A 14,646-nucleotide genomic window follows, 5' to 3' on the forward strand; every position below is an offset into this window, starting at 1 on the left:
AAAATAGCATATAAATACTGTGAAGTGTTAGGGAATAAGGGTTGGAACTTTCACTCAGAAAAAACACTCTAAGCATTCTCACATCTCAGCGATTCCTTGAGTTTGCAATCGAGTTACACTTTCTGTAGGGTTCCTTCCACTTTCTTCTTCAATTTATTTTCTTTTCTGTAAAACTTAACGTTTCAATTACGTTTATTCTTCAAATGTTCTTTACTTCCTTTGTCTATTTTACCTTTCTGCACTTTATTCTGTTTGATTAGTCTTTCAATTTAATTTAAAATCGTTATTGCTTTTCTTTTAATTTTCAAGCAAATCTTCCTTTTCATAATTTATTTAGTTTTTATTTAAGAACTTTAATTTACGAACTGCACTTATCAATTTTACAAATTTATTTTATTTTTTTATTGTCAAAACTTGTCTAATCGAAGACACTTTGATGTACTTCTAGAAAATTGATACTCGCACAAAGGAGTTGGTTTTGCTTCCAGACCATTAGAATCAAACCACCATCAATTTGCTACAAATCGACAAAACAATGACCAAGTAAATAATAACTAAATTATCAGAAGTCCCAAAAAAATAGTGACATCCATTTTTTTCCATTGTTCAACCATTCTTTTTTTTTTTCTCTCATCTTACTTCCTTCCTATTCCTTCTTTTTTCCATGGTGTCTTTTTTCAATGATCTTTTTCTCTCCTTTTTGTTTTCTTCTTATTCCACCATCATCATCTTCCTTCTTATTTTCCTACCTATTTGTCTAATATTCTAGAAAACCAAGTACTAATTGGTCAATTTTTTTAAAAATAAAATCTAATTTATCCAATGCAAAATATAAAAATTATGGAACAATTTAGATGTCACTCTAAATATAATTTGAGCTATAAATTCGAACCAAGGAACAAAGCACCGAGTTACTTCACCAGAACGAGAACTAATTACCTGTATTGTAAACAACTAAGCATAGATATTAGTATATGAAAAAAGATTAATTAAAAAATTAATAAAATAATAATTTATAATTTATATTATATTTCAGTCACACTATCTTAACTTAAAAATTAATTCCTCGCTTTATCATTTTACTAATTTTCTCACTTTAGAAAAAATTGATATTTAAAAAATAACATCCTATACATTAATACCCCATATTTATTCCATTATTCGGAAGTCTTAAGTTGGTGACATTGTCCTATTCAAGCTATATAGTTTGGAATATCAGATACTGTGTTCCATTATGAACTGGTAGCTTGTGCACAATGAAAAGTACAATTCTTGTTGAAAATAACGTATAATAGAACACGCTAATTTTACACTAACTGGGTACGTTCGCAAACAGTACCCTCGGACTAATTACTTTTCTCACATTCTGGTAAATAACGTATAACAACAATTTCTTTATTATACATAATGCAACCAACTAACATATTTACAATACATTTCGAGAACGGGAAGGATGAGCTGCAATTAGTACATTTGAGGCCATATTAATCTGATTTGAACAAATGATAGCACCTCACTCCCAATCGGTTTCAAAGAAACCAGCATCTTTCATTTCAGAGTAATAAACATTTTCCAAGTGCAAATCTTCCTCCTGTAATCAAAACACACAATAAGAACGCTGGTTACATCAACAAATTAAGTAACTTCCATAGTGGCAACTACAGTGCTTATGATGGCTATGGCCACTGCGGTGTCTCAAAAAGTGTTACCAAAATTAAAGTAATTTTTTTTACTATTTAACAATGGTTTTTAATTTAAAAAATAAAAGAAAAAGTGTTACCCAAATGTAAAAAAAGTGTAACTTTAATTTTAGCAACATTTGTATAGCTACCATAGCTATTGAAACATCTTCGTACTAGAATTTGCCATATATATATATATATATGGTATGATGGCACTATAACCTGGAAGAAGTCTGCCAGAAATGTTATATACAGAAGTGGAAGATAAAAGGCATGGTAACAAACAACTGTGACATGGTACAACCTGCAAACAAAAGTTAACACAGCATCAGTTTCATTAACCATCTTGTGAGTACAGATATAGACGAGTTATATTACAATTTTTTGCCCATCCAAGAATTTTTCAATCTTCAAAGCTATGTAGTAAAATCTTACCAGAAACCAAAAGCAGTGCCATTTCCACTAAGGCCACAAGCAAACAGTGCAAGTGCATTCATGATGAACATGATGGTAACATACTTGTAAAACGCAGGTCTTGCTGCAATGAAAAACAAAGGGAATGAAGCTAAGCAAACACAATCATAAGACTAATTATGCACATGATGTAACAATGCAGACAATTATTAAACTCACCAGGTAACCTCTCTCTCCACTTGGAGTGATACATGAACAATATGAAGCCATAAATAACAGTTAGCACCAGCTTATGGATGACCCACAAGTTCCACTTCGTGTGGTGATTACTGTCATTGGTGTCAATGAACAAAGGGATCCCAAATGCAAACAGATATATAGCCTAACAAAAAGGAAAAAGATCCAACAATTGATTCATACACAACCACAAGTAGAAGCAGGCTTCTAGCAGAGAAAAAGTTACCTTCAACAATATATCAAATCCAACAACAATTCCCGAAATACCAAAAGTCCTTGTCAATGGTTCTAAGCCAGTGGCATTATTCCCTTCAAATAAGAAGGCAAGCAGGCTCACTTCAAGAAACAGCATTCCTGATTTAGTGAACAAGGATAACAAGTTCCATGCCAGCTCTTTTCCAGGAGAACACTCCCATACCTGTACCTCAACATAGAATTAAAACAATTTTACCTTTCAGACACTAACATGTAACCTCCAGTGCCATAAATCTTTGCCTGATTTCACTTAGCTTATACATTTAAACACCTTACAATCAAAATATTCCTTAAACACCTATTGCTGAAAAGAATTAAAACTTCAAAAGCAAACATCAAATAGCATTAGAAAACAATACAATACAACAACAAAGCCTTGGTCATGAATCAGATCTGCACTCAGCCCATCTATGCTTAAATCTCTTTTGAACGGCTCATTCAAAATCTCCTTAGCATTAGACAATAACAGTAAACCATTTTTTCTGGTCATCACCACCAATGTCTGCAATCCACCGGAGCTCAACAAAAACGTTTCCAAAAGCTCTTTACTATTTTTTTTCCAATATACAAAACTTAACATGAAACACCACTTGAAAATATAATGCGCTGATAAAAAAAAGTTGAAATTTTAATATAAATGCAAGTCAAAAGAGTCTTTCAGTATACACTAATCAGTAGTTACCTTTTAAGCCAATTACTGTACAAGTAAAAAAATTAAACACAAGTAGACAAGGGGTTGATGCATCAAAATTAATTTCAATAACAAACAAACGAATATGAAAGACTCATAATGTGAGCGACCTGAAAAGTTGACCAAGCAAGGTTGAGCAAGCTAACGAGCCAAAGGGAGAAGTAATAGGAGATGATGATGTGAGAGCGGCCATGTGAGAGCTTCCGGAAGCTGTTTCTAGATTGAAGTGCCAAGTACAGAACGAACAAGAACGACGCGATTATCAGCACCGCGTTGTGCCAGAACCCGTGGCACTCGAAAACCCAATCGTGGAACCTTCCAGAAAGTACTGGAATTTCAGAAGATGATGAAGAAGAAGAATAATTTGCTGCAGATGCTGACACTACCGACTGCGGCATTTTTCTCCCCTTGCGAGGGAAGTGTGGGGAAAGGGAAATTGGGGGTGGAAGGAAAAACCCTAATTAGGGATTATATGAGAATGGAATTGGGAATTGCACAGAAGGAAGATTGATCGATTAATGCGGGGGCTATGGGAATGGTGACATGTTAAGGTTAAGGAATCGTGTGCCTCGTGGGAGTCAGGAAAGCCAAAAACATAGAAAAATGGAAATAATGGCATGGGGGGTGGTTCAAAGTTTTGGGATTTGTTTGATCATGGATTCTGCTATGTCTATGGTCACTAGACTCTCTACTCTCTTATTTCAATATAAAATCATATTTTTCTTAGAAAAAAAATATATATAGATCCACACATTTTAAATCGAGAACAAATTCATTTTTTATACAAAATCATTCACCATCATTTAAAATATGGAAAAAAAACAAATAAGTCCTTAACTTTTTAAACTTTTGACAAATACATCCTGACAAAATTTAAATACAAAAAAGTCTCTGACTTTAACAAACAAAGGACAATTTAGTCCTTCCGTCTATTTGCCTCTCATACACCTAACGGAACTGGCTGACGTGGCTGAAACGGTGTCTAAGTGTCCGTTACGGTGCCACGTTGGAAGGGGAAAAAAGTTTGAAGGACAAATAAGTCCTTGACGTCATTTTACAAATAAAGTTCGAAGGACAAATAGGTCCTTGAGAATTTTTTGTCTCTAAGAATGGAAATTTCACTGGTCCTGACTCTACACCAGTGAGTCTTAACTAGCTATTGGTTTAGTTAAATTGTTTTCCTTCTCGTTCCTTTTCATAAAATGTCCAGCCTTATCAACTTGCTTACTTTCTTATTTTGGTATTTTAGGTAACAAGTGCTTTCGCTGAACGATTAGATGGTCCAGAAATTGACGCCGAGATAAACCAAATTTTCTAACAGGTTTTTCTCCTCTTCTTTTTCTTATGAAGTAAATTTTGTTGTTTGTCAATATTCATTTTGGTTATTATTGTGGATATCTGAGTATAGTAAGCTGACAATGACATTAGCTACATGGTGGCTTGGATATAAAGATGGGATTCTCGGCTCTATCATAATTTGTGCAAAGTTGATATAGAAATACACCCTTTAACTGAAACACTTATATGTCGATGCTCTTTCATTGAAAGAATACTTAATATTTGTGATTTTTCTGTGTTCAACTGTTTGGGATTCCAGGATTTGAGAATTGGTGGTTTTAACAAGAGTTGCCAACAGTTATTATTGATGTGTTTACAGCTTTGAGCCATCTTACTCTACATTATTATTAAATGACTGTATTGTACTCTCTCTCAACTTTTGTAGATTGTGGAACTTAATGGTTAAATCTTATTTAGTGTCACCAAATGCAGCAACACATATATGTAGTTTAGATTATATGTATAGTGTGATGGCTTTAGGGGATAACTTTCTTGAAGTTTAAGTAATATACGCTACATTTTTAGCAAGTGATTTTACATAGCTTCAGGAATATGAAACTTTTGGAGGTTGAATTTTTAGCTCCAGATTCTAAAGAAAGAAAAGAATATTTTTCTATTAATTGTCTAACGATTTTGTGTTTGTCAAATATATATGCATAGGTCAAAATAAGTTTGTCACTTATATCTAATATATATGCATAAATATGTAAATTTCTTATTACAAACATTAATAGGTCAAAATAAGTTTGCAATTCAAATAATATTATTGGGACTTCTTTCTGTATAATTGACATGCATATTTTCCAAATTTCAACAGTGATGACAGATATCTTTTGACTATTATAGTAGTACTAATCTATTCCAGAAAATGAATTATGATCAATTATGGATTAATGTCACACAAATCTAGTTTTGATGCATGTACTAATTCATTAAAGTGTAAAAGTTTAGTCAAATTTCGAGTGCAAAAATCCAAACTTGGAGTTCACATTAGTTGAAATTGCAAAGGATCCGCATAAAAATTTTGATTGCTTCCTCTTATTTGTCTCTATATATTTTGTATGTCTAGTCATTTAATTTATAATATTTATTTTGATTTATTTTATTATTTATTGGTGAAGAAGACTACTCAACTTAAAGAATCTGAGGATGAAGCTGCAAAAATGCAGAAGAGGAGATCGATGAAGTTCTTAGATGGAAATGAAAGATGTACAAAGTTTGTTATATTAAATGAGAGAAATACAAAATTGTTTGAGTATGATGATTAAATCCAGATGTCTAAGTAACTTATAATTTGCAACTATATTTAGATGTTTGACCATTTAACATAAACAATTGTAATAAATATTAGATTTCAATCCTCTAGTTTGCATTTAACAATTTCAATCACAATTGCAGCAAGAATATTATAGCTATGGTAAAAAGATTTTGTTTAATCCCTATTAGTTGAAATCTCTTATGAATTTGGACCTTAATAAGTTTAAAATACACCTTACAAATATAAATAAGAGGATTTGTTTTAAAAAAATTATTATGGCTCGAAAGATCCTTTATCTTGTTTTTTTTATACAAATATATTGTTTAAAAAATCTTATTTTTCTTTAAAACAAATTAATTATGTAACATAAAATATAATTCACAAGTCATAATATTTGTATGATATTATTGTTGAAATAATAAATGAAAATGACATTACTTTGCCATAAAAATATGAGTTCTTTTGAACTAAGATATGTATATAGTGTATAGAACTATTTATAAAATTGTAAAGCTATAAAGCAGAAAATATGTATTTAAGAAGTCATTAAAAAATAACTAAAGAAGTACATCCATCAAACCTAACAAATAAATACTCAATAACTAAAGTATTGTAATTTATCTAGATTACTAATATTATCTTTACATCTCATGGTTTGTGTGCATATTCCAAAACTCATTGGCCGTCGTTATAATTTGTAACTTCTTCTAATTGATCCGACTCCTGAGTAAATGCACAGCAGTTATCATGCAAATATCACGATCCACAAGCTGCAATTTAATTATTATAAATTAGTACCACAAAATGAATTTATAGATATTAGAGATTTATTTTGGCTGCTCACCTTATTGTTACCCTTTGGTTTAAACTCAAAAGTCATATACATCCACTTCATTGCCCAGGTTGTAGAGTTCCAGCTTGAACTACATTGAGGTATATCTTCTGGCCTTTTGATTTTATAGTCATGAAATTGTTTATTATACTCTTGAATACCATCATCCTTGTAAAAGTTCGACATGATGATTTGCTCCAATATGTTTGCCTGATTTCAATTACGTAGTTAAAGATTCAAAATAATATATCAGCAAATAAGCTTAAAAAAAGTTTTATTAGCCTTATTAGTGTATTAATAACACGTTCACGATAGTGAATTTTATAATCTTCAAAATGCGTGTCCAAGTGATAGATTGTTCGGTCGCCAACCGAGATTACCATTAGATACCAATGATCACCCTCTTGAATAGGAACATATATATAGACCATAAAGTTTTAACGTGAGTTATGTATGTTGATAAGAAAAAACTATATTCAACAAAAAATAGATAAAAAAAATCTTACAAATTTTAAGTCAGTAGAAGGTTGCATGAATTTATAAATATAGTGTTGCATCTTGTGCTTTAAATCTATCTTGCCGAAGACATCTACTTAAAAACATTAATGTGTTAATGTAACTGTTAGTATACGATAAAGCATGGAACTTTATTAGCATTATATTTACAACTTATAATCAGTAAAATTATTTTATTATGTGTTATAGAGCATACCAAAAATCGTGGTGGAAGTTGCCATGTTGTCTTAAAACTTACATAATATTGATCGTCAGTGCCTCTTAATGCCACTAATTCAAGAATCTGAACTATAATCCAAATATATTACTAGATTATGCAAAAAATCAAATGCAAGTTAATTATTAGATGGTTTCTGTACCTTATCAATAATGGGTCTGCCAAGTATGAAATGATCAAAGTTTGATCTAGTAGCTCTAATCTTGTCTTATACCACAAGTTCTTCACTGTATCAGTTAAATACCAAAACATATTAAATGGATCCTCATTGATCGACAACACGATAATATCAGCTCAACTTTCGATGAATCTAGCGCTGCTGAAAATGCATATGCACAGGCTTTTATCTGATCTTCCAAAAGACGCATGGTTGGAGTTGGCATAAATTTACACTTCATTGACTACAAGTTTTAAAACAAAATAATTGGCATTACTCATAGTAAACTAGATGGTTAATTAGCACTACTTATAACAAACTAGATGATTAAAGATTGGTTTCTAAGAGGTAATTACGTTGGTAATCGTAAAGAAATAAATGGGTCTTCTATAGTCTTTTGTGGGTTGGCTCAGTGCAGAAGATGTCTTGGATTTGTTGAATGATTTGGATTCAATATTTGGCTTTCTAATTCCGCTTGAGGGAATGAAAGGCAATTTTTTCTGTCTTTCCATAATAGTCTTTCCCTAAGAAAAAAATAAGTTAGTAAACAATTATTATCTTGTTAAGAATATACAAATAAAAAATATTATGATGTATGAATTTTACTGCACATGCCTATACCTTTGATATGTTTTTCTTTCTCTTTGCACCTGTTATAGTTGGGGATACTGGTTTGTTCTTATTGATTTCGATGTTGAATGCATCATTGGGAGTGAAAAACCTCTTATCCAACTCAATAAGATCTTCATCATCCGATATAGCAGTATGGATATCAATATCCGAGCCCTTAGCCTTCAATCTGTTTGGGAATGGACGTGTCTTTTGTGAAGAAAGTTTGGTTAGTCTCAAAATCATTGTTATGAATTAGTTGTGCCATCATTGTCTCAATGCGACTTACAGATTTGGGTATTTTATCAATTTTTTATCTCGAGTCATGTTTGCAACTCTTATTGACTGCAAAAATTTTAAGTAAATTAACTCTATAAATGTAAAAATAAAAAAGATAATTCTCTTAATTTTGTCGTAAAGATACAAAAAGAGTGATGGTTTCTCTAACCACAGCTAATAGCAAAAAAAGATAGGAATTAAACATGAAGAGCATGAAAACAACCCATTTGATGTTGTATAATATGAATGGGATGAGAAGAGCCTTTAAGAATGTTGATCATGTGTTGATTATTTTCATGGGATTGATATACATACAATATATTACATAGTATAATTTACATTACTATTTGTCAACTTAATTACTTGCATGTTAAGGAAGACCTCCTCCACTTTATTTAACAATTTTTTACTTTTATCTAGAATCTTGTTTTGAATAACATCATCGTTGATAGCTAGGTCATCCTGTATAAAAAAAAAATATAAAAGATTAAATTACTCATACTTAAATCCAATAAAAAATAAAAAGCCATTAAGGCTGGGTTTGGTAAAGTTTTTTCAGGAGGTGCTTGTGCTTTTAAAAAGCACAAGCATGTCATTTTGCGTTTGGTAAATTAAAAAGCTCAAGTGCTTGTGCTTGCGGCTTTTAAAAGTTAGGGGTGCTTTTGAAAGCACCTAGGAGGGAGCTTTTCAAAGCTGGCTTATGCTTACCAAATTTTTTTCATTTTCCCGCACATATTTCCCGCTATTATATTGCCATTAAAATCTTCATATATTTCTAACTTCTCTTCCTAACCTTCATAAAATCTAACACAATCTTCATATATTTTTTATTTTTCAACCTAATCTTCACAAATTTCAACACAAATACATCTCTATCACATATTAGGTATGAACTTCTATCTATTTATATTATTTTTTTGCGTTAATTTTGTATTTTTTCAGTAGATCTATTATGTTTGTTTGTTTTTTTCTGTTCTTTGAAACGGGAAGAGGTTGATGAAAACCAATCATAAAATTTTTTTTGCATGAGCATTAGTCCAAATTATAATAACAACATGTATATACATATGTAAATATAGATATATAATCATAAGAGTAGTTTATTTGAGATATGTGTCCCATTTTTTATGATCTGTAAAGGTGAGCCAATATACATAGGTGGGTAATGGACGTACCCAGTACTAACATTGGATTACATACAAATTTTATTATTGACTAATGATAAATCTATTTATATTAGTACAGAGAATAAATCAAGTAAATATGTTAATTATTAGTCTCTAAAATTTGAGTTAGTATCAAAATAAAGTGTTAATTGATTCAATTAGAACTCCAAAATTTGATTCATGAATCATATTATCAGTTTATTGTTTCTTGTGATTTTTTTTTCAAGTAATGTTAATTAATTATTCTATGATTCTTTTGTTTTTATAATATATCCGGTTCCTGTGTTATTATTAGCCTACTAGAATAGAATAATATTGTATGTTTATTAGTCTTATTAATTGATAATAATACTTTATAAAATTTATTATTGTGTACCACAAAACAAGTATTTAGGTATACCTGACTTAAAATTTTATGATTTACTTTGTTTTCAATCTTTCAATTTTTGTATGAACTTATGGAATAATTTTTGTTATCATATGATAAGTTTGATGGATACAACAATGAATTTGATCACATCTGAAGAGAAAAATGATGGAAAAGAAATTGCACAATGGAACAAAAATTTAGTAGACATCTTTTGTGCTTTGTGTGTGAAAAGTATTGAAGCTGGTAGCAAACCGGGCATACATTTTGATACCAAAGGTTGGAAACAATTGATAGCTGAATTCACAAAAGCTACGGGAAAAGAATATAATAGAAAACAATTGAGAAACAAATGGGATCAGTTGAAAGTAGATTGGAAGAATTGGAAGCAATTGAAAGGGAACGAGACTGGACTTGGATGGGATTCTGCTAAAAAGACAATTGATGCAAGTGAAGAGTGGTGGGCTAAAAAATTAGCGGTTAGTATTCTTAAGCTTAGTTTAGTAAGCATAGTAGCATACATATTGATATATATAATTAGTACTAAGTATCAATATTTTATGTAGGTTATTCCAAAGGCTAAAAAATTTAGAAAAGAAGGGATTCATCCAGATTTTGAGGCAACATTGGATAGGATGTTTCAAAGAACAGTTGCAACAGGAGAAGATGCTTGGACTCCATCTTCCGGAATAGTTCCTTCTTCAATTGAGAAAGATACACAACTTGAAGATAGTGAAGATTCTGATATAGAGCATGAGTCTAGTGTTATAAACATTAAAAGAAAAAGGGAAAATTTCACTAATGCTAATACTTACAAGAAAGCAAAAAAAGTTGGAGGTGCTCAGAAATTGTCACACCAAATTGATAGACTTTGTGAGGCTGTGGAATGTAGGAGCTCCAATAAAAATGATACTTTGGGACCTAGTATAACTCAAGCAATAGAAGAATTGGATGCTATACCGGATATAGATCCACTTGGACAAATTTATATGTTTGCAACTCGACTCTTCTTGGATAAAGATAAAAGAGAGCTGTTCGTTGCCTTAAAGCATAAAGAAGTCAAAATTGCGTGGTTAATGAACGAAAAGAATGTCCAAGAGGAGAAGGAGAATAATTTATTTACAAAGCTTTTTTAAGATTTTTTTACATTCATTTTATAGACCATGAGTTGTGTCTGCTGTTTACATTCATTTGCTTGGATTTGTTTATTTTATTTGATCTTCTTTATTGCAAATAAAAATTACAATACTTTCCTTTCTTGATATATTATTCTTTTTTTTAATCTTTGTATTCTTTCTTTTAATATAATTATTATACAGTGCATTGGAATATGGAAATTGATTATGATGAAGAGGAAGAGGAAGAATTTGATCGAGTTTTAACTTCTACAGCATGTTTGGTCTTCCAATATTATAATAAGTATATCTATAAAAGACCATGCATGACTTCTACACAAACAGGAAACAAATGGCTTAAAGAGATATTAGAAGGGAATAATAGCCGTTGTTGCAGCATGTTTAGGATGGAAAAAGATGTTTTCAAAAGACTATGCTATGATTTGGAAACAAACTATGGTTTATGTGCCTCAAGGAGAATAAGTGCTGCAGAAATGCTAGCAATGTTCCTATTTGTACTAGGAGGTGGAAACTCAAATAAGTCAACTAAGGAGCGGTTTCAACATTCCGGTGAAACAATAAGTCGAAAATTTGAAGAAGTGCTACAAGCTGTGTGCAAAATGGCCATAGACATTATACAACCAAAGAATCGTGATTTTAAAGAAGTGCCTACAAAATTAAAGAATGATGATAGATATTGGCCTCACTTTAAGGTAATTTATATATTATTTATTTTAAAAAATATTATAAATAATTACCAAAAAAATTATTATCTTTCATTGCATGTGTTGGTATTAAATTTGCTTTATAGTATTTGTAAAATTAATGTTCTAATCATGTTAATCATAGGATGCAATTGGTGCTATAGATGGAAGTCATGTGCCAGTGATTGTGTCTACTGAAGACCAAATTCGATTTATTGGTAGAAAAGGAATTCCAACCCAAAATGTTATGGCTGCATGTAATTTTGATATGGAATTTACTTTTGCTTTGGCCGGTTGGGAAGGGATAGCTCATGACACAAGAGTATTTTTATATGCAATTGGTACATCTGAGTTGAACTTTCCAAAACCTCCACTAGGTAATACTTGATTATCTTTAAGATTAAATTATATACTCCATATATAGATTTAATTTCTTATCATGTTTTCTTTCATTTAATAATATACAGGTAAATACTATTTAGTAGATGCAGGCTATCCAGAAAAGAAAGGTTATCTAGGACCATACAAAGGAGCAACATATCATTTGCCAGAATTTCGTCGTGCTAATGGACCTTCTGGATACTACGAAATATATAACTATGCTCATTCTTCACTTAGAAGCGTGATAGAACGTACATTTGGAGTTTGGAAAAAGAGATGGAAAATTTTACGAGATATGCCTAGTTTTAGCTATAAAAAACAAATTCAAATTGTTATTGCAACAATGGCTCTGCATAACTACATTAGACGTTATTCTACAAGTGATCGTAAGTTTAAAAAATATGATCAGATGGACGTTGAGCTTGAAGAAGAAGATGGATATGGCGATGAAGGTGAAGTTGAAAATGGAGTTGAAAAAGTTGGAGATGAGTTTCTTGGAACTATGGAGATGGTTCGAAATAATATAGTATTAAGTTTGATTGGTGGAAAAAATTATATTATAGTAATTTAGGTAATTTAATATTTTTAGTAATGATGTTTAGGATAAAATAAATTTTTATGATACTTATATAAAATTTTAAAGTTAAAAAATAGAAGAATTTATTTATTATATTTATGTTTATTATGAATTTTTTATTTTAACATTATTTTATTTTAAAATATTATATAAAATTTTAAAGAATTTGAAAAAAAATTATTTTTTTGTTATAAACATGTTTATTATAATTTTTTCAACTTTTAAAAGCTGTTTTACCAAACACAATTATGGTGCTTGTACTTATTAAAAGCCATTTTTAATTTGATTTTACCAAACGTAAGTGCTGCAGCTTTTAAAAAGCTGTCTTTTAAAAGACAACTTTCATAAGCTACTTTTAAAAAGAAAAAGCTTTACCAAACTAAGCCTAAGTCTTACCTTGGCTTTGGGAATTATACTTCCAATTTGATCAATTAGACCAATTGTGATAAGATCACAGTCTGTAGCCAGTGAGACATTCTGTGAATTACATGCATCATTGGGCACTAAATCCTCGTTAGGAGGAATATCCATTATTGTTATCAACTGAAGAATATTGTATGAGTAAAATTAGTTGAATGATCAATATTTGGAATAATTTATCAAAGTGTAAAAAGTTAGTCGGAGTGAGCTAAGGGACTATATACACACCTAATAAAAGTAGTTAAATTTCAATTCTATCTATTTTTTAATTTTTAAACTAAGTGAGTAATCTTAAAAATTATCATGTTATCTTATCTTTAGTTAAAATCAAATATAAATTAAATTTTATCTTGATTTTTATTTTAAAATTTAACCAAGTGAGTTTTAAATTAATATGATTATATCTTATCTATAATTATTTTAAGTCGATAAATACTTAAACTATGATGATGATGATGATGGACGACTCATTAATAGGTAAACAAAAATAGAAACAAAACAATCGATTGAAATTATCAAGGAAAACTCGAGGAATCTAGTTGAATAGCACTACACATGTGTTCAAGCTTTAACCAATCAATTGAATGCATAGTTCAAAATACTTCAATTGATTTCATGCACAAAATGATCGATTGAATGCATACCATAGTGGATTTCACGCATTCTTCAATTGATTTGTTTCCTACTTCAATCGATTGATTGCATATCTCAATTGATTTTAAGAACAATTCAAACATGTTCAAGCATCTGGAACAGATTTTCTTCATTTTTCACACATTTCCTTCAATCTCCATACCTTAGGATAATGCCCCTTGGGTTTGTAATGCCTAGATTAGTGTATAGAAGATTAATTACTTCTCCTTGACGATTAATAGCTTCAGTTTGCCTGTCTTGATGCTGCCTCGTATCAGCAAATTGTCCCTCGAAGTATAATCTTAGGCTTCGCAATTCATCCTTCAAATTTCGCATTGTTGGTGAAGGAGGCAGTGGTGGTGGGGATTCCTAGGATTGTACTTGCATCTCAAGGTCTTGTGGTTGTTCTTGCGCCTGAGGTTCTTGGGCATCTGGATCTTTTTCCATTTGCCTTAGAGTTCTGTCTTGGCTACATTATTGAAGATGATACTTTTCTCTTCACTCAAGTCAATTCCAAGCCATTTGAAAATTTTGATCCATTGGCAACATATCCCAAACCAACACTTGATTTTTCGATCTTCATTTCAAGCATATGATGAAGGCCAGTTTATCTCCTTTCCAGTCACCATAGCCCAAAGCACTAGAATATCTTCATTAAACAAGATTCTGTGATTATGTTTTCTTGGAATCAACACGTATGAAAATAAATACATCAATATACGCTGCTTATTACCCAAACCACTACAACTTATATTACCTCTAGCATCCATGTGTTGATCCTCAAACTATAGACTCTTC

At 30.8% G+C, this 14,646-nt stretch overlaps 2 protein-coding genes across 2 annotated transcripts; one reads left to right on the forward strand and one right to left on the reverse strand.

The window, feature by feature from the left end:
• Positions 1–1,203: 1,203 nt before the first annotated feature.
• LOC112710891 (protein CANDIDATE G-PROTEIN COUPLED RECEPTOR 2) lies at positions 1,204–4,077 on the reverse strand. Its single transcript, XM_025763340.3, has 6 exons — positions 3,390–4,077; positions 2,560–2,751; positions 2,316–2,478; positions 2,118–2,220; positions 1,905–1,986; positions 1,204–1,591 (listed from the first exon to the last, which is right to left on the reverse strand). The coding sequence occupies exons 1-6, from the start codon at positions 3,675–3,677 to the stop codon at positions 1,514–1,516; spliced, it is 906 nt and encodes a 301-aa protein (XP_025619125.1). The 5' UTR covers positions 3,678–4,077; the 3' UTR covers positions 1,204–1,513.
• A 6,078-nt stretch (positions 4,078–10,155) lies between these two features.
• On the forward strand, positions 10,156–11,154 carry LOC112709113 (L10-interacting MYB domain-containing protein-like). The gene is made up of 2 exons (XM_025761009.1): positions 10,156–10,497; positions 10,585–11,154. The coding sequence occupies exons 1-2, from the start codon at positions 10,156–10,158 to the stop codon at positions 11,152–11,154; spliced, it is 912 nt and encodes a 303-aa protein (XP_025616794.1).
• Positions 11,155–14,646: the final 3,492 nt, after the last annotated feature.

This window comes from Arachis hypogaea, chromosome 9, assembly GCF_003086295.3.
Source record: "Arachis hypogaea cultivar Tifrunner chromosome 9, arahy.Tifrunner.gnm2.J5K5, whole genome shotgun sequence".
Lineage (NCBI taxonomy): Eukaryota > Viridiplantae > Streptophyta > Magnoliopsida > Fabales > Fabaceae > Arachis > Arachis hypogaea.